General features: G+C 43.0%; 2 protein-coding genes across 2 annotated transcripts in view; both read left to right on the top strand.

Annotated features, from left to right (window-relative positions):
- Nucleotides 1-486: 486 nt before the first annotated feature.
- Nucleotides 487-18,095, top strand: part of LOC116520466 (cathepsin L1-like) — a 52,053-nt gene continuing 34,444 nt past the window's right edge. Inside the window, exons 1-2 of the mRNA XM_032234875.1 lie at nucleotides 487-642; nucleotides 2,173-2,179. The gene's annotated coding sequence lies outside the window, so the exon portion shown is untranslated. The remainder of the gene's footprint in view (nucleotides 643-2,172; nucleotides 2,180-18,095) is intronic.
- Nucleotides 2,206-17,848, top strand: LOC116520706 (cathepsin L1-like). The gene is made up of 4 exons (XM_032235050.1): nucleotides 2,206-2,239; nucleotides 7,469-7,609; nucleotides 8,201-8,323; nucleotides 17,715-17,848. The coding sequence occupies exons 2-4, from the start codon at nucleotides 7,475-7,477 to the stop codon at nucleotides 17,811-17,813; spliced, it is 357 nt and encodes a 118-aa protein (XP_032090941.1). The 5' UTR covers nucleotides 2,206-2,239; nucleotides 7,469-7,474; the 3' UTR covers nucleotides 17,814-17,848.

The raw sequence follows: 18,095 nt of genomic DNA, 5'->3' as shown, positions 1-18,095 counted from the left end.
AAACCTAACCCTAACCCTTAACCTAACCCTAAACCTAATCCTAATCCTAACCCTTAACCTAACCCTAAACCTAACCCTACACCTAACCCTAAACCTAACCCTAACCCTTAACCTAACTCTAAACCTAACCCTAACCCTAACCCTAACCCTAACCCTTAACCTAACCCTAAACCTAATCCTAACCCTTAACCTAACCCTAAAGCTAACCCTAAAGCTAACCCTTAACCTAACCCTAAACCTAATCCTAACCCTTAACCTAACCCTAAAGCTAACCCTAAAGCTAACCCTTACCTTAAGTTGAATCGGCTTGCTTTCAAAGCGCTATTTAAAGCGGGGGCTGGAATGGAAGACCTCCAAGATCGCTCCCAGTACTCACCCATCCCATTAATTGCTTTCTATGTTGACTCCCGGATGACTCACTCTGTTCCTCCCATGCGCATGTCTGTGTACAAACCCAACTTCCTGCCTGCCCGTCTATGCCAACCCACATGGCCTTAAGCCAGCCCAGCTTTTCTAAGGCGTGTCGGAGGGAGTTAAGAGATTCGGGTGAGTAAACGGTGCAGCTGTGGAACTTTGCAATCTAAGAGAGCTTGAAATCCGAAGCTTTCTTCTAATTCGTTTCCCAAGGCAAGAGTGATCACGGTGAGTCTCTTTCCCTCTCCACTGCCTAAGATGTGCTTTTCCTGATTTCGGCCCATTTATTACTTCATCCTAAACGAAGCAAAAGACAGATTGGTTTTTGTGAAAAAGACCAAGAACTGCAGAATCCTGAAAAAAAATGTGTCTCCTTCAGCACTGTGGACCCTAATTGTGTATATGTGAAGAAAGAAACGTCCTTCTGGGTTCGGCTCCAAGTGGGGAAAAAGACACGGGAGACATGGAGGCTGCTTGGAAAGATGGTTTTAATGGTGGACAGGGCCACATGACTTGAGCCCTGAACAGAAAAGGGGATCACAGGCTTCAATGTTGGAGAAAAGAGAAGAGAAGCTGAGTCCCTGGTTTTATGCCCTCTCTGGCCTTTGATCTTGATCTTGTGTTCTGATTGGTTGTCAGACTCCCACGGAGCCACGCAGGGGCAACTCCCTAGGCTGCATTTTGAATCCAGGTTTGGTTGAGTCCTCAGATGCCATGTGGGGAGTTGGGTAAAGGGCCAATATTATCATGCCTCAATCCCATCACTCCGGACCTGAAGGGGAGAACTCTTTATTATGTAAAGTGGACTAGCTCAGGTTTTAATGGCTCATTGACAAAGTGGGGATGGGCAGGAAGCTGCAGTGCAGCTATTCTGTCTTTGGAAACATGTTTCTTCCTTTTCACATCCAGAGAAATATTCTGCCTTTCCAATATATCCTAGGATATTTCATTTTTTTCTGGCAGAGGGCTGGGTGATAACTTCCTACAGAATCAAAAAATTATGGGATGGAAGCGACTGTTGACAATTGTATCCTTGGATTTCCAAAAAGCTTCTGGTGACCTTCATACAAGTTTCTTGAGGGAGTTGAGTGACTGTAGGATCGCAGAGGAAGGTCCTCTGAGCGGGTGGTGCCTTGTTTACTACTGGAAAACTACTGGCAGTGAGGCGGAGTAATTCAACCCCCCCCCCAAAGAACGTGTGTGTGTGTGTGTGTGTGTGTGTGTGTGTGTGTGTGTGTGTGTGAGAGAGAGAGAGAATTGGATCAAAATTGGTGGCCAAAGGAGTGGAGGGAGGGAGGAAGGAAGGAAGGAAGGAAGGAAGGAAGGGAGGGAGGGAGGGAGGACGGGAGGAAGGGAGGGAGGGAGGGAGGGAGGTAGGGGGGAGGGAGGGAGGGAGGAAGGAAGGAAGGGAGGGAGGGAGGGAGGAAGGAAGCCCTGCCCCCTGTGAAAAAAACTGAAGATGGAGCAGTGAATGAATAAACCATAAAAGCAACAAACAGTTAATGCGTAAGTAAGCTGAGGAGCAAGTTCTCAACTAAGGAAGAAATATAAGAAAGAAATATAAAAAGCTCAATATGCCAAAACACTTATTTTAGTCTTCATTTAATTACTTGTATTGTAGTCTGATGTAACATCTTTTTAAAGTTAACGTTAGTTAGAAAAGATAGGGTACAAAACTTAAATAATAAAAAAAATTGTACATTCATTTTGAAAAATAAATGCAAGACTTGATTAATTTCATTTCTTTATTTAAAATAGTTTTGGCATGGCGTATGATTTTATTGACTCAGTTGGAAATGATGTGGATGTTGTATCTGATTCTGAGGTATATATATTCTTAAGTAACATAACATATAGCATATTGTCCAAACTTGCTAGACTAATTGATCTTACTACTTTAAAGGGGGAGAGTTTCATGATAAATTATTTTATTACATTTATGTTGCATTTATATATTATATTTATTACATTTATATCCCACATTATATATTTGTATTGTTATTTTAGTGTATATTGTCAATTTCGATAGATATTATATTGATATATCAATACTGATTTTAATCATACTAAATAACAATTACTGCTATTATTTATCAGCATTACATATTTACAGTTTTTAATATTGAGTTAGTCATATTTTAGAATAATAGGGTTATCTTTTAATAGGATAATTGGCAAAATCTAATTCACATGTGATGGGTTGCATTCCAAAGGAATGTGAGAGGACAGGTTGCCTGCAAAATGCCAGGACCCTGTTGGTGCCATGTCTCTCTCTAGCCAGTCTAACGATCTAAAAGCTGAGCAGAGAGCCTTTTTTTTTCCAGGGTGAGGGGAAAAGTATAGTGTTTGAGTGGCACATTTTCATGTCTGGCGTTCATCGGGCTGAAACCTCGCTCGCAATTGGCGCTTGACGCTTGGAAGGTTGCGCAAATGTCCAGCAGACGAGACAGAAGTTCAAACTGTTGCTCTCTTAGGTGCTCAGGCATGAAACTGTGCAGCTCACACACTATACTTTTCCGCTCACACTGAAAAAAAATTAGAGGGAACATTGGTTGAAGGAGGGCGCATAAAGGCTCTCGGGAACTCTCCGGAGTCTCATTAAGACTAAGGTGACCAGATTTTCAGATTGGAAAAGAGGGACGCCCTTGACCGGGGGGGGGGGGGGGGTTGATTAAAAAAACATTTTTTTTGTCAAAAGGTCACCCCAGGACACTGAAACCAGCATAAATACGAATCTGTTGCCAAACAAAATTTTGATCACGTGACCATGAGGATGCTGCAACGGTCGCTAAGTGTGAAAAATGGTCGCAACGGTCGCTAAGTGTGAAAAATGGTCATCAGTCACTTTTTTCAATGCCATTGTAACTTTGGTCACTAAATGTTTTCCCCCTCCTCGAGACTCCTCACTTAGCGACCATCAGAAATACGAATCTGTTGCCAAACATCAACATTTTGATCGCGTAACCATGAGGATGCCACAACGGTCGCTAAGTGTGAAAATGGTCGCTAAGTGTGAAAATGGTCGCTAAGTGTGAAAAATGGTCATCAGTCACTTTTTTCAATGCCATTGTATCTTCCTGATTATTAAAAGTGCAAATTCACTCAGTGTCAATCATGACTCCTGAGTCCATTTCAAAGTATTGTGCATAGAAATTTTTAAAATGGCTTGTTTCAATTTATTTTGGATAGAATCTTTTTTTAAATAGTCTAAGACAATTTAAAAAAAGAATCAACACAGAATACCACTATTTTAAAAAATCATATGCACAATAAATAAAATATTATTTTAAAATACATTGAGCCTATACTCCTTACAGTAAATGACTCATCTGGAAACAAGCCAATAGCAGTTTTGTGCTTTAAAATTTACAGATTTTTCCAAAATCAGCTTAAAGTCCAAATATTTAAAGACCACCCCCCTCAAAGCTATCTTACCAGAGCTTTAAATATCTTCTGGGGAGGCCCTGCTAGTAATCCCATTCATGACAAAGGTAGGGCTTTCTCAGGAGGAAGGTCTCAGCTGGTGCCCATCCTTTGGAAACCTCCTCCAGAGCAGGGAGCCCTAACCTGCTGTCCATTCAGGAAGGCTGTACAAATTATTCTGTCTTCTAGAATCTAGAGCCATTGGGATTTAATATGGTTTTATCACTGGATTTTCTTTTTATAGTTTTTGTGGAATTGTTACAATGATTTTATAATAATATAATTTTATTTGGCATTTTTGTTGCTGTAAACTGCTGAAAGCCCCTGATAGAATACAAATTATTTAATAATAAATTAGGAAATGTGTAGCTGTTTTCTACACATTGGTTTGTTTGAACAGCTGAAATCAAGCCTGTTCACCCAAGGCAATTCTAGAGTAACATGTGCTTCAGGACAACCTCCCTCTTAGACTGCTTTTTAAAAATGAATTATGCCTTGCTTTTCTATATTATCTTCACTGACACTGTTAGTTTTATTGTTTTCTTGAAGAGATATTTTATTATTCTTTTGTAAATCCTTTTGGATTTTTTCATGAAGAATTCCAGTATAAAAATAAAAAAACAACACCATAGAGTAAGCTATCTTTTTCAAATACACTTGCAGTGGCAACCTATTACATATTACCTGGCAAAAGAAATCAGTGTTTCTTAAAATCTCTCCTTGGAGTCCAGAGGGTCAGACCCAATCAAGGGTACTCAAAATTCAAATTTGCCAGCCTATGTTGAAATCCCATCAAACAATTGTGAGAATCCACAGTAGCAGTGAATACTTAGATTTCAATATTTAATGCAATACATATTGATAAATATAACCCATACAAACAAATACCATTTTGGGATCCTGAGAGAAATTTTTTAAAACAAAGACAGTAATATAGATTCAGGCGGCTAACACATACAACTGTAATGTTTTGAACATATTTTTCTCTCTACACTATACAGCCTTCTGATGCATGAAATGAAACTCTTACTCTTAACTCTATAGGCACACAATCTTTCCAGTAGTTCACATACTAGTTGGTAACATCTTAATTTGAGGCTTGATTGGAACATTATACAGTTATTGAAAGACAGTAAAATGGACATCAACAATCTCACACCCTGCTCAAAGTTGTGACAGCAAGTTTAAATTTTTGACCTTAACTATCAAGAAAAAAAACAATTTTAAAACTGGCATGTCAGTGACTTCTTAAAAGTCAGGATGCCTGGTCAAGATTAAATTGCAGGTAGATTTCTTATCACTTTCTAAAAAAAGAAAAATTCAGAACATAACAAATAAAAGGTTGTGAATTTCACAGATGAGACAGAAAACCACAAATGGGCAAATATGACCTACAAAGGCATGAATCTCCCATATTATGGGAATCCCATAAACCCTGCAGATGTTCATAATGAAATTATATTTAACTATTTGGGACAGAAAGACAACACAGACTATTTTTTAAAAAAATTCACCAATATCACACCATAAGATTCTTTATCTTTTCTTTGCAACAATTCCTAATGGCACAAGAAATCTCCATCAATATCTATCCCCAAGAAGAAAACTCTTCTTTAACAGCAAAATAATGTAGAAAAATTACAAACAATAACTCTTTTCAGCTTTATGCACCACCCCAGTAAACACAAATGTTTGATCAGAAAAAATATGTCCAAGATAGGAGCAATAAGCTATACACCATGATTTAGGAGTTTGATTTTTTTCAAAAATAAATGCTAAAATACTAAACTGTATATATGCACATTTAGGTAAATAGTGTTCTGTATACCCTCTCGGAGGCGGCGATGGATCCCAATCACGAACGGACGCCGCCAGCAGATAACTTCCACGCGATTCAGGGGCTTTTGCCAGGCGGCGGGACCCCCGAAAGCGAGAGGAAATTGTCTGCGGGCAGCTGGCAGCGCCCCAACCTCTCCTCCTGCCGCGCGGATCCATTTTGATTCACGAACGGATTCCGTGGCGGTTCAGGGGCTTCTGCCGGGCGGCGGGAGCCCCGGAAGTGAGAGAGGAAGTTCCGGAAGCGAGAGGCTGCCCCGGCGATCGATCCCAATCACGAACGGACGCCGCCCGCAGATAACTTTCCATAACTTTCCGGGCGGCGGGACCCCCGCACGACGTTCTGTGCGGGCGGCAGCCGCTGCGCCCATGCTCTCGGAGGCGGCGATCCCATTCACGAAGAGGCAGCTCCTCGTGGGCGCAGCGCCTGCCGCCCGCACAGAGTGAATTTAATTGGGATCGCCTGCGGCCGCGAGGACCCCTGCACAAATGGAATCCTCGCGGCCGCAGGCGATCCCAATTCACTCAGCCGGGGCGGGCAATTTCTGCACGAACGGACTACTCCTCGCGGCCGCAGAAGGACAGGGAGGAGGAGGGGGCAGCCGAGCCGCCCGCACAGAGTGAATTCAATTGGGATCGCCTGCGGCCGCGAGGACTCCTACACGAACGGAGTATTCCTCGCGGCCGCAGGCGATCCCAATTCACTCAGCCAGGGCGGGCAATTTCTGCACGAATTGCCCGCCCCGGCTGAGTGAATTGGGATCGCCTGCGGCCACGAGGAATATTCCGTTCGTGCAGAAATTGCCCGCCCCGGCTGAGTGAATTCAATTTGGATCGCCTGCGGCCGCGAGGACTCCTCACGGCCGCAGGCGATCCCAATTCACTCAGCCGGGGCGGGCAATCAATTTCTGCACGAACGGACTACTCCTCGCGGCCGCAGGAGGACAGGGAGGAGGAGGGGGCAGCCGCCCGCACGCGGTTCAGGGGCTTCTGCCGGGCGGCGGGAGCCCCTGAACCGGCTGCGGGCGGCTGCAGCTGCCCCCAGCCTCTCCTCCTGCCGCGGCGAGCGGAAAATTCGATTAAAATTAGATTACTCACCAGTCAGCGCAGCTGCAACCTCTTTCGTCTTTTGTAGAAAGGAAATGGAAACTCGCGCAAGCGTGCTGAAAATTTCCCATCCCAGCCAGCTCACTGATTGGCTGGAGTCCAGGCCAATCCAATCAGTGAGCGGGAGGCTGGGCTGGCTTAAATTTGTAGGTAGTAGGTAAAAGGCTAAAAGCACGCTTTTTTTGGCGCTCGCAGCTCCCGCCCATCAGCTGCTAGCTTGCTGGGCTGGCTCATCTGGTAGGATAGAGAACAGAACGATGAGCCAGCCCAGCAAGCTAGCAGCTGATGGGCAGGAGCTGCGAGCGCCAAAAAAAGCGTGCCTTTTAAAAGGCGGGCGGGACGCGGGAAAGTGCATTGGAAAGCGGGTGTGTCCCACCAAAAGCGGGACGTCTGGTCACCTTAATTAAGACGGGCCCTTTCAAACGCAGAGCAAGAGTTCAAGGTTAGCGGGCAGATTTCACAACTCAAAAAGTCTCTTTGTGGATGCTGTTACAGCAACGGGGCTGAAGGATAAAGCTAAATACTTGTTTGTCCAGGAAATTAGAAAAGGGTTTTGGAAACGGACTGTAGGACTTAGGAGACACCGAGAAAGGTGCCAATTTCATGGCAGGGATTTTACCTGGTGATATCGGGGGGATTTGGCTGATTTGAAGCAGGTAACAAAGAGCTTTCTTTGCTTTTCTTGAAGACAACAATGCTCTCGAGCTTGGTGATGTTGCTTACTTGGATGGTTCACCTGAAAGTGTGTTGCGTAGCGCAGGATTCGGCCCAGGATTCGGAAGAAGCCTGGAGAAATTGGAAGGAGATCCATGAGAGAGTATACACCGAAGTGAGTTTGCTTTGTTCTCAAAGAAATGAACGTCTAATTTATCTTTCAGTAATTCTAAGTTTCAATGCTTCTAAGGTTCTTCTCCTTCTCCGTCTTTCTCCTCCTCCTCCTCCTCCTCCTCCCCCTTTTTGCTTTTTAAAAGAAAGTTCCAATGGCACAAAAAAAGAGATGTGGTGTAAACTTGATCTTTGAAGGCGCAAACTTACTTTCTGAAGGACTGTCTTCTATTTCCCTGCATCTTTTTCTAGATTATTGCGGGCTTTGCTCAGGATCTTACAATTCTGTTTCAAACCTAGAGAATATGTAGACGTTGGTACTCTTACACGGGGAAGAGTATCAGAGCTGGGGAAAACGCTCGATAGGTACTCGGAGGCCTTCTACTCTCCTGCTGAACAAAAATCTCACCACTATTGGGAGAAAGGAGTATTGTGTATGTTGACCGCCTTGAGTTACTTTTAAAAATAAAAGGTGGGATAAAAACCGAATAAACCAGATCCATTTTGAGAAGCTAAGATTTAAGCTGTTCTTCCACCCACAAACGATGCGTTGAGATAGGAGAGAATTTAGCCCGTCTCTTCTTGGCTCCCTTAGGAGGAAGAGCCCGCACGGAGAGCCATATGGGAGAAGAATCGGCAGATGATTGAGAAGCACAACCGTGAGGCTGATGAAGGGAAACACTCCTATTGGCTGGGGCTGAATGACTTTAGTGATTGGGTAAGCAAACTCGGGAGTATATCACAGATTCAAAGCTTATGCATGTTGGGCAGTGGTGGGGTTTCAAAAATTGTTCGAACCTACTCTGTGGGTGTGGCCTCTTTTGTGGGAGTGGCTTGCTGCCCATGTGACCGGATGGGAGTAGCTTGCCGCCCATGTGACCGGATGGGAGTGGCTTTCTGCCCATGTGACTGGATGGGAGTGGCTTGCTGCCCATGTGACTGGATGGGAGTGGCTTGCTGCCCATGTGACGGGATATGAAGATGCCGACGACACTTGTCAGAACCACCTTAAATTACCTCACACCCAGCACTGGCATGCATAAGAATATGATGTCAACTTGTTTTTTAAAAGGCATCTTTGGTTTGCGTTAAAACAACTTCAACACACGCAATGTTCTGATTGCACCACAAACGCAGTAGTCATCCTTACCTTTCACAGAGGCCCTGAGTTTGATAAATAGGAGCATGATAGTGTAGAATAATCATATCCAAGGACCAGTGGTGGGTTTCAAAAAAATTTGGAAGCTCTTCTGTAGGTGTGGCCTGCTTTCCGGGTCCACTGGTGGAACCTCTTCTAACCAGTTCCGTAGATTTGACGAACCGATTCTACCGAATAGGTGCGAACTGGTAGGAACCCACCTCTGATGTTGGGGACAATCTTCATAGAAATCGGAATAGAGCTGGAAGGGATCTTGGAAGTCTTCGAGTCCAACCCCCTGCTAAAACATTCTCTCCACACTCTTCTTAAAAACCTCCAGTGTTGTGGTACCCACAACTTCTGGTGGCAAGCTGTTCCACTGGTTAATTGTCCTCACTGTTACGAAATTTCTGAATTCCAGGTTGCGTCTCTCCTTGGTGACTTTCCCATCCATTATTTGTTCTGCCTTCGGGTGCTTTGGAAAATAAGCTGACCCTCCTCTTTGTGGCAGCCTCTCAGATAGTGGAATATTGTTATCCTATCCTCCCTTATCCTTCTTTTCTCTAGAGTAGCCAAAACCCAAATCATACAACCGTTTTGTCATTTTTTTAGCCTCCAAGGCCTTTAATCATCCTAGTTGCTTTTCTTTGCACTTTTTCCAATATATTCCAAGTGTGCTTTGGAAAATGGTACTAATACTTCATGTTAGTGTGCACACACTGCTATTTAGAAGCAGCCCCCCCAACCCCCCATGAGTGAATGCTTGAGTTGGCAGATTAAGTAGCAGCATAAAGATTGCGGGTCCTTAACAGAATAACAGAGTTGGGAGGGACTTTGGTGTTGTGTATGCACAGGTGCGGTTGGAAGGTCTCCCTCTGGTCCGCGCTAGGCACAGGAAAATACTTTAAATACAATACAATAGTAGAGTTGGAAGGGACCTTGGAGGTCTTCTAGTCCAACCCCCTGCCTAGGCAGGAAACCCTACACCACTTCAGACAAATGGCTCTCCAACATCTTCGTAAAGACTTCCAGTGTTGGGGCATTCACAACTTCTGGAGGCAACTTCTGTTCCATTGATTAATTGTTCTAACTGTCAGGAAATTCCTCCTCAGTTCTAAGTTGCTTCTCTCCTTGATTAGTTTCCACCCATTGCTTCTCGTCCTGCCCTCAGGTGCCTTAGAGAATAGCTTGACTCCCTCTTCTTTGTGGCAACCCCTGAGATATTGGAAGGCTGCTATCATGTCTCTCCTAATCCTTCTTTTCATTAAACTAGACATGCCCAGTTCCTGCAACTGTTCTTCATATGTTTTAGCCTCCAGTCCCCTAATCCTCTCTGTTGCTCTTCTCTGCACTCTTTCTAGAGTCTCTACATCTTTTCTACATCGTGGTGATCAAAACTGAATGCCGTATTCCAAGTGTGGCCTTCCCAAGGCATTATAAAGTGGTATTAACACAAAGATGTTCTAAAATAAACTTAAAAGAAAGTTAGTATCATCTTTCATTTGAGCTCTTCTCTTTAAGCATAACTTTATTGAGAACATCATTTTAGCATGTATGGAACAAAACCAACTCTAGCTACTTCCTGAAGTTTTCGCCTAATTAAAGAATAAATTTGTTCCTCCCCTCCCTCGGCCAGGTCACATTGTCCAATTAGGTCTTCTTTTTTTTTTTTTTTTTTTTAAAATATATTTTATTCATTTTTCACATTCCATTTGCAATCACTTATATACAGGGTATTTACTATAAGAAAAGAAAAAAAGAAAAAGGGAATAAAACGAACAAATAAAAAGGAAACACAACTCATCATTCACAACCCCACCTAACCCTTCCATCCTCCATACACCCCATCTACCCCCTCCAACTTCCCTTTCCCCTCAAACCTTCCTTCTCCCCTTACTCCCAGCACACCCTCCTTACATTCCCCTTACTCCTTCCTTACTCCTCCCTCTTCTTTCCCTCTACCTCCCTCCTTGGTGTATGCCTTTATTCGAGTGTTGTTTGATCTGATAAAAGTAAAATGAACCAAGGAAAAAAAAACAAATAAAAAAATAAAAGAAAAAAAAAACCACCGTATATAAATACATTCTTGTTCTTATTAAGACTATGTTAACACCCCCCCCCCCCCCCCCCCCCACAAATCCCCATCCCCAATCCTCCCGACTTCCCAGGGCCCACACCTGGCACTACCTTCTGTCTAAAATATCTTGTATACATATGGATTAAAAAATAAAAGTAATATGTCAAAAGAAAGAAAAACAGAAAAAAAAAGAAGAGAGAAAAGAAAAGAGAAAAGAAAAAAGAAGAAAAAAAAAAAGAAACCACTCTTTGTGTTGATCTCAGCCCCCCATCTTTATCTATGCTTAAATAGTATAAATCATTCTATCTATATTTTATTCTCGTCTCTTACTTCTTTGCTATTTACCCCAACCTTCTGTAGACTCTCCCGTTCCTCTTCCTAAACCTCATGATCCCTTCCGATAAGATTTAAGCAACGTGGTTCATGCCACATATTCAAATATGACTTTACAGAAGAGTAATCAAACTTTCCCTTCTAGTAAAATTTAAACAGCGTAAATGATCTTTCTTAACCTCCTTTTCAAACAGTAATTCAAAATAATCTAGCCAAGCTTCCCCTTCTTAGTAAAATTAAGCAGCGTAGATCAAATATTACTTTACACAGAAATCAATTTCTATCTTAAGATAATTCCAACCGACTTTCTCTTCTAATAGGATTTAAATAACGTAGTTCATTCCACATGCATTTTACCCTCATCCCTTACTTGTCTGATATTTACCACTATCAAATTTATACTAGCATTTGTTTAAAATCTAACTCAAAGCAATTTCAACCAACTTTCCCTTCTAATAAAAGTTAAATAGCATGGATCATTCCACATATTCAAATAATACTTTCAGCAAGAGTCAGTTAACCTTCTGTTTTAAAGTAGTCCCTTCTAACAAAGTTTAAACAACATAAATCATTCCGCATTCTTTTTACACTTATCTTAAGATAATCCCAACCGGCTTTCTGTTCTAATAAGCCTTAAACAACGCAAATCATTCCACATATATTTTACCCTCATCCCTTGCTTGTCTGATGTTTACCACTATCAAATTTATGCTAACGTTAATTTAAAATCTAGCTCAAAGTAGTTTCACCCAGCTTTCCCTTCTAATAAGAATTAGTCCGCTTTTTCTACCGGAGAGAGGTCTCAAACCCCCATTCAGTCCTCAACTTTGGCGAGTATTTTGAAATGTCTAAATTCTCGATCTCCGTTTTTCTGCTTCTCCGAGGGAGGAAGGGCTACCCCCTCCATCTTGCAACCACATGGCCTGCCGTTTGCCTTCTCCTTCCGCTTGTCTCTCCTCTCTTCCAAGCGAGTCAGGAAGTCCCGCCTTCAGAATCCTGCAATAGAAATCTTGAGCCTCCGAAACAGAGTTAAGACGAAATCTTTGATTCTCAAATGTAACCGTGATGCCGGCAGGGGCCTCCCATCTGTATCGAATCTGTTGACTCCTAAGATCCTTAGTTAAAAAGGTGTAGTCCCTTCTTGCTTTCAGCATCTGGAAAGGAATATCTTTGAAGACAATCAGGTCCTGGTCATCAACTCGGAGACTGTTATTATGAAACTTTTGCACAATCGCATTTCTAGATTCTTTTGTAGAAAAATGTATAATTATGTCCCTCGGGAGCTGTCGCTGTTCCGCTATCAATGAGTTCTGGCGATAGATTTTCCGAATCTGCCAATCAAAGTTAAGTCCCGGGCTTCCCACCGCATAGCTGAAGGCTTCAGCAAAGGTCTGTTTCAAATTCTCTTGCTCCTTTTCACGGAATCCTCTGACTCTTATTGCAAATGCCTTCCTATTAAAATTTATCATCATGAGCTGTTCTTCATTGTCTCTAATTTTTTGTTGTAAAATTTGAATATTGGTAGTCAAATTAAAATTAGCCTTCTCCAAACTTTCCAATTTGTTCTCTATTTCAGCAGAGTAATCTGACAGGGCAGACACGGCTGCAAACGTATTCGCCTTCATTTGATTAACTTTAGACTTTAAATCATCATATAGTTCCAATACAAATTCCTTAATTTCTTGTTTAAAGGCATTAAACATTTTAAAGAAATATTCCTGTGTTAGAAATTCTCCAGTAGAGGGCATAGGAGACAAAGGCTGTGGTTCCAGTAAAAATTCTTTAAATTCTTTAGACACATTTGTAGCAAGACGCTTCTTTGACCTGGGTGCCATAATAAATAAACAAGTAAGCAGCGCTTTGCTCCCCTCTATTTCCAAAGAAGAAGAGTTTATTTTGTTAAGGAGCGGTCTGCAGGAAGGTAAAACCGGCTAAGTACATCCACTATCAATCATCCACGGAGAGAAATCGCCATTTTGAAGTCCATTTAGACAAAGAAGTCTCTAAGACAAATGGTGCTGGTATTTAAGATAGTAATAAAAGCATAAATCTCACAGGGGTGGGACCCGCCCGTATCAATTCTAGCTTGAAAAAACTTTGTTTTGTCCTGGGGGGGGCTAGCCTGTCTGGGGCTGCCAAAAAAAAAAGGCAGCTGAGAAGAACTGGCTGGAGATAAAAGCTCTGCTCCGGCTGGATCTAATCTCTATCCACAGCCAAAAAAAAGAAAAAGGCTGTGGCTTACGAATAGACCCTGGCCTACAGAGCTACTCCCTGCCCCTTTTTTAGCCAAAAAGGGGTGCTATCTATGATCTTATTTAGATATACAGACCAGATCTCTGAGGAGCTCGGTGGAGCCCTCCTCGGCAACAGGCCACGCCCCCAGGAAGTCCTCTTTCATTTGAGCTCTTAACTCCTCTTTTGTTAGGCTAACTCTAAACAGATTATATCGTTCCTCGCTTCTTCAGTCATAAACTATCTGGAATTTCTTAGTCCCGTATTTATTTTGAATATAGTCAATCCATCTTCTCCACTCCAGTTTATATCTCTCATTGGAGTGATCCTTGAGATATGCTGATATTTTAGCCATCTCTGCTAAGTTTGTTACTTTTAATGTCCATTCTTGAATAGTAGGCAAATCTTCCTTCTTCCAGTATTGCGCCACCAGCAGTCTTGCTGCCGTTATTAAATGCAAAATCAAGTTAGTCTCTATAACAGTACAATCAGTAGTTATACCTAACAAGAATAACTGAGGGGGTAAACTTTATCCTTTTTTAAAGAACATTTTGCATAATCCACCATATTTTTATCCAAAATGCTTTAACATCCTGCCTCTTTCGACTGTTCTGTGCTGAACAGGGTTTTCTTTTTTTCTGTAAATATGTTTTATTTTTTCATTTCATTTCATACAGTCACATATATACTGTGCATAACCGGGGCATATAACATTGAACAATAAACACAGCCCTCCCTCTTGTCAACAATACCCCCCAAAATACAAACCCAATATACCACTTCGACCCACCATACACCCTTTCTTTCGCCCCCCTCCAACTTTCGTTCTTCCCTCCAACGTTCCCCTCTACCCTACTTCCCCTCCCCCTCTATCACTCCTCTCTCCCAATACACTCCCTCCCTTCCATCTCACCCTCCCTCCAATCCTCTCTCCCACCCTCTCTACCCCTCTTTCTTCTTTCCCTCTGCTCCTCCCTTCGGTGTATTTCTACTATCTATCAATATATTCAGCTTGTCCTATTTTTACACTAGAATTAAAGAGCAACAGTATACAAGTGCAATCATATTACTTTAAAATCTAGCACACACTATATTTCCCCCCTCCCCCCTCCCCCCTAAGACCCCATCTCCCTTCCCCCCCCCCCTGACTTCCCAGAGCCCGTACACGGTGTAGCTTTTTAACAAACACAGTCTAAAATATATTAAAACAAAGGAGATTAAAAAAGGGAAAGAAAGTCAATAAGATCTCTACGTTGAACTCAGCTTTTTGCTGTTACCCAAACTTTAAGCAGTTTAACTTATTCCTAATCTTAATAGGGTTTTCTTGACCTGGTTACTTGAGAGACTGTCTCCTGCCAATCACCTCCCAAAGACCTATCAGATCCCACAGACTAGGCCTCCTAGTCACCAGCCAGAAAGGAAAACATCTGTCAGCATCATTTCAGTGAGAATGGGGTAACTTTGGCTGCCGGCTTCTTCTGGCTCTTCTCTTTGTTCCTTCTCTTACTCTTACAGAGCTGTTTTCTTTATAAACAGACAGGAGTCACGGAGGGATCTGAATCCTGTTTTACTTAGGATTTCCTTTCCTTCCTTGCTTATTAAAATCCTGTCGTTTATCTGGAGTTCAAAGCTGTTTCTGCAGTTCCCCATCTTCCTGTTTTTCCCCCCCACAAAAATCACACGATATAGGTCAGGTTCATCCAGGCAAACCAAAGTGCTGATTTCCAGATTCCGCTATGCAATTTTGGGGATGCAACTGACTGGGATGTACGGTGTGTCCAGTGCTTATTTCAGCCTTGAACTCCCATCCTGTCACCTTATCATTCTAGCAGGGATGTGCAGTCAGGGGAGGCAGAGCCTCACCACTATCATCATGAAAAGAAAAGAAAAATGTAAAAAGAAAAAGGCTGAGCTAGTTGCTGCCAGAGACACCATGGATGACTCTGATTAGTGCTTAACTGTTTTAAAAAGCCTCTTAAAAAGCGCCCTCTACAGGAGGCGGCAGGGGAACGACGTGCCTCATCTAGTCTGACTTTTTATGATCACTCGAGCAGAGTTAAGCAAGGGTTAAAAGCCAAAAAATTTCTGACGTAGATGAGGCATGTTGTTCTCCTGCCTCCTCCTGTAGAGGGCGCTTTTTAAGAGGCTTTTTTAAACAGTTAAGCAGAGTCATCCACACGGTGACTCTGGCAGCAACTAGCCCAGCCTGACCTCAGTTCTTGCCTTTTTCCTTTTATATATTTTTTTCTTTTCATGATGGCAGGCAAGAGCAGAGTTGAAATCCTCTCTGAAACAGCTGGAAAAGGTACGTGTGGGTCAGAGGGAGGGGGAGGAATTCAAACTTCATCCTCCTGGTGCAACTTTGTGTGTGTGTGTGTGTGTGTGTGTGTGTGTGTGTTTGAGAGAGGGGGGAGGGAGGGAGAGAGGGAGGAAGGAGGGGAAGGGAGAAGAAAAAGAAAAAGAAAGAAGGAAACTTATTTAGCAAAGGAGAAAAAAAAATGCTGTCGCTTTAAATCGGAACTGAGCATGCCCAGCTGTGGAATTCTGGGAGTTGAAGTCCACAAGTCTAAAAAAAAATTGCTGCCTCACCAGCCATAAACCTCACCGCACGTCACTGCATTCTAGCCATTTCACTATTCTGCTAGACAAGCGTTTCTTGCTCACAAACAAGTTTGAGGGGGGGGGGGTGGATTAAAATGGCAGGATACAATATTGTCCAAACTAGAGAAGAGGAACGGGCCCACATCAGCCTGAAACAGGTAGTAAGCCTCATTCTGATCACTCTCGCTGTCCAATTTGTAAAGCCAAATGTAATGACCTCGGAGAGGAAGACATGTAAACAGTCACAATGGGGTCTGAAGTGCCTGGGATCATGTTATTTGTGGTCAGAGAGACATTCACTTATTTCCTGGATTCGGCTTGCCAGATGTCTTTTCCAGGAGTTGAGACAAGAACGACTGGAGGAATCTGAAGGGATCAGAGCATTCACAACTTCTGGAGACAAGCTGTTCCCGATTAATTGTGCTGTCTGGAAATTTCTTCTCAGTTCTAAGTTGCTTCTCTCCTTGATTAGTTTCCATCCGTTGTTTCTTGTCTTGCCTTCGGGTGCTTTGGAAAATAGGTTGGCCCCCTTTTCTTTGTAGCAGCCCCTCAAATACTGAAATCTTGCTCTCGTGTTACCCCTAGTTCTTTTCGCTACTCTAGACATACCCAGTTCCTGCAACCGTTCTTCATGTTTTAGTCTCCAGGCCTTTAATCATCTTAGTTGTTCTTCTCTCCACTTTTTACAAAGCCTCAACATCTTCTTTGTAATGTGACCAAAACTAGATGCTGTATTCCAGGTGTGATGTTACTAAGGTAAAGTAGGACGTCAAGTGAGATTTGGACATTAAGTGTGAAACCTACTGGGTCTGGCTGGACAGCCTCTTGGGGCCCCTTTACTTCTATATTAAAAGCCACATAGACAAGATTTGGAACTTGCAAAAGAACAGGAAGCCTGTGCCTAACCACAAGATGTCAAAATCTATGTTAAAAGTCCTAGGTTCAATTAAAGTTCGTTAATGACACGTACTCCATAACAGAAGGAGAAGTAAGACCCCCATCTCCTTATAAGGCTTCTCTCCTCAAGGTAACCACTAAGAAATGTGCTAAGTGTTTCCGTGTTGCGCTGCCTTTGAGAATGTATAAGAATGCGTGCTTTGATAATGAAGGTGGTTCAGAACTTACAATGCTAAGCCATGGGCTGGCTTTCTGAACCTGGCTGTCAAATAAACTTTTCCTGTATCTCGAGAAGTCTAAAGCCTGTCATTTTCTGGGTTCCACCACAAAACTGCGCTCGACTAAACCGCGTCCGACTAAACCGCATAGCTGACATCATCAACAGGGCGACAACAGCGCGGAGACAGAAGCACGCTGTAAACCCTAAATCTAAAATTAACCCCTAAACCTAACCCCCCTAAACCTAATCCTAACCCTAAACCTAACCCTAATCCTTAAACTAACCCTAAACCTAACCCTAAACCTAACCCTAAACCTAACCCTAAACCTAACCCTAAACCTAACCCTAAACCTAACCCTAAACCTAACCCTTACCTTAAGTTGAATCGGCTTGCTTTCAAAGCGCTATTTAAAGCGCCATTCTTTCTCCGCGCTGGCTGTTGTCGCCCTGTTGATGACGTCAGCGACGCGGTTTAATCGGGGGTGTCTTAGTTGAGCGCGGTTTTGACAGGTCATGCATTTTCTGCAACAAAGGTTTTATCAAGCGGTACTTTTAAGCCCTAGAAAGCCTCCTTTTAAGCAAAAGGTAATGGAACTTCATTCTTCTCTCAGACCGATGAAGAATTTAACCGCATGGCGGGAGGTTCTTGTTGTGAGATGGAGGATCCTGACAATGCTTCTCAAGGCTTTGGCCATGCGCCAGACATTTAGCAGGCACCCAAGCCCAAGAAATGCCACCAGAGATCTTATGGCACTTCAAGAAAAGACCAGGTGAGTCCTTGAACAGTCTTGGGTAGGTAGCTCACTCTAACCCAGGGGAGGGGGTCAAACTCAAGGCCCGTAGGCCAGATCCAGCCTGCAGTGGGCTTAAATCTGACCCAATGGGCCCAGCCTGGAGATATCAAAGGATCGGTCTGCAGTGCCTCTGCTGTCCAAAATGGGCCATGCAGGAGCCTCATGAGTCCCATCCCCTCCCCCAATGGACCGTTTTCA

This window comes from Thamnophis elegans, chromosome 1 (assembly GCF_009769535.1).
Source record: "Thamnophis elegans isolate rThaEle1 chromosome 1, rThaEle1.pri, whole genome shotgun sequence".
NCBI classification, from domain to species: domain Eukaryota; kingdom Metazoa; phylum Chordata; class Lepidosauria; order Squamata; family Colubridae; genus Thamnophis; species Thamnophis elegans.
The sequence above is the reverse complement of the archived record's forward strand: the minus strand, read 5'-3'. Positions and strand labels throughout refer to the sequence as shown.

Excerpts from the sequence above, each read along its gene's own strand:
- LOC116520706 (XM_032235050.1), top strand. The coding sequence starts at position 7,475 with ATGCTCTCGAGCTTGGTGATGTTGCTTACTTGGATGGTTCACCTGAAA. Across the intron at positions 7,610-8,200 it reads ATGAGAGAGTATACACCGAA|GAGGAAGAGCCCGCACGGAG; the intron begins GTGAGTTTGCTT and ends TGGCTCCCTTAG. Across the intron at positions 8,324-17,714 it reads TGAATGACTTTAGTGATTGG|ACCGATGAAGAATTTAACCG; the intron begins GTAAGCAAACTC and ends TTCTTCTCTCAG.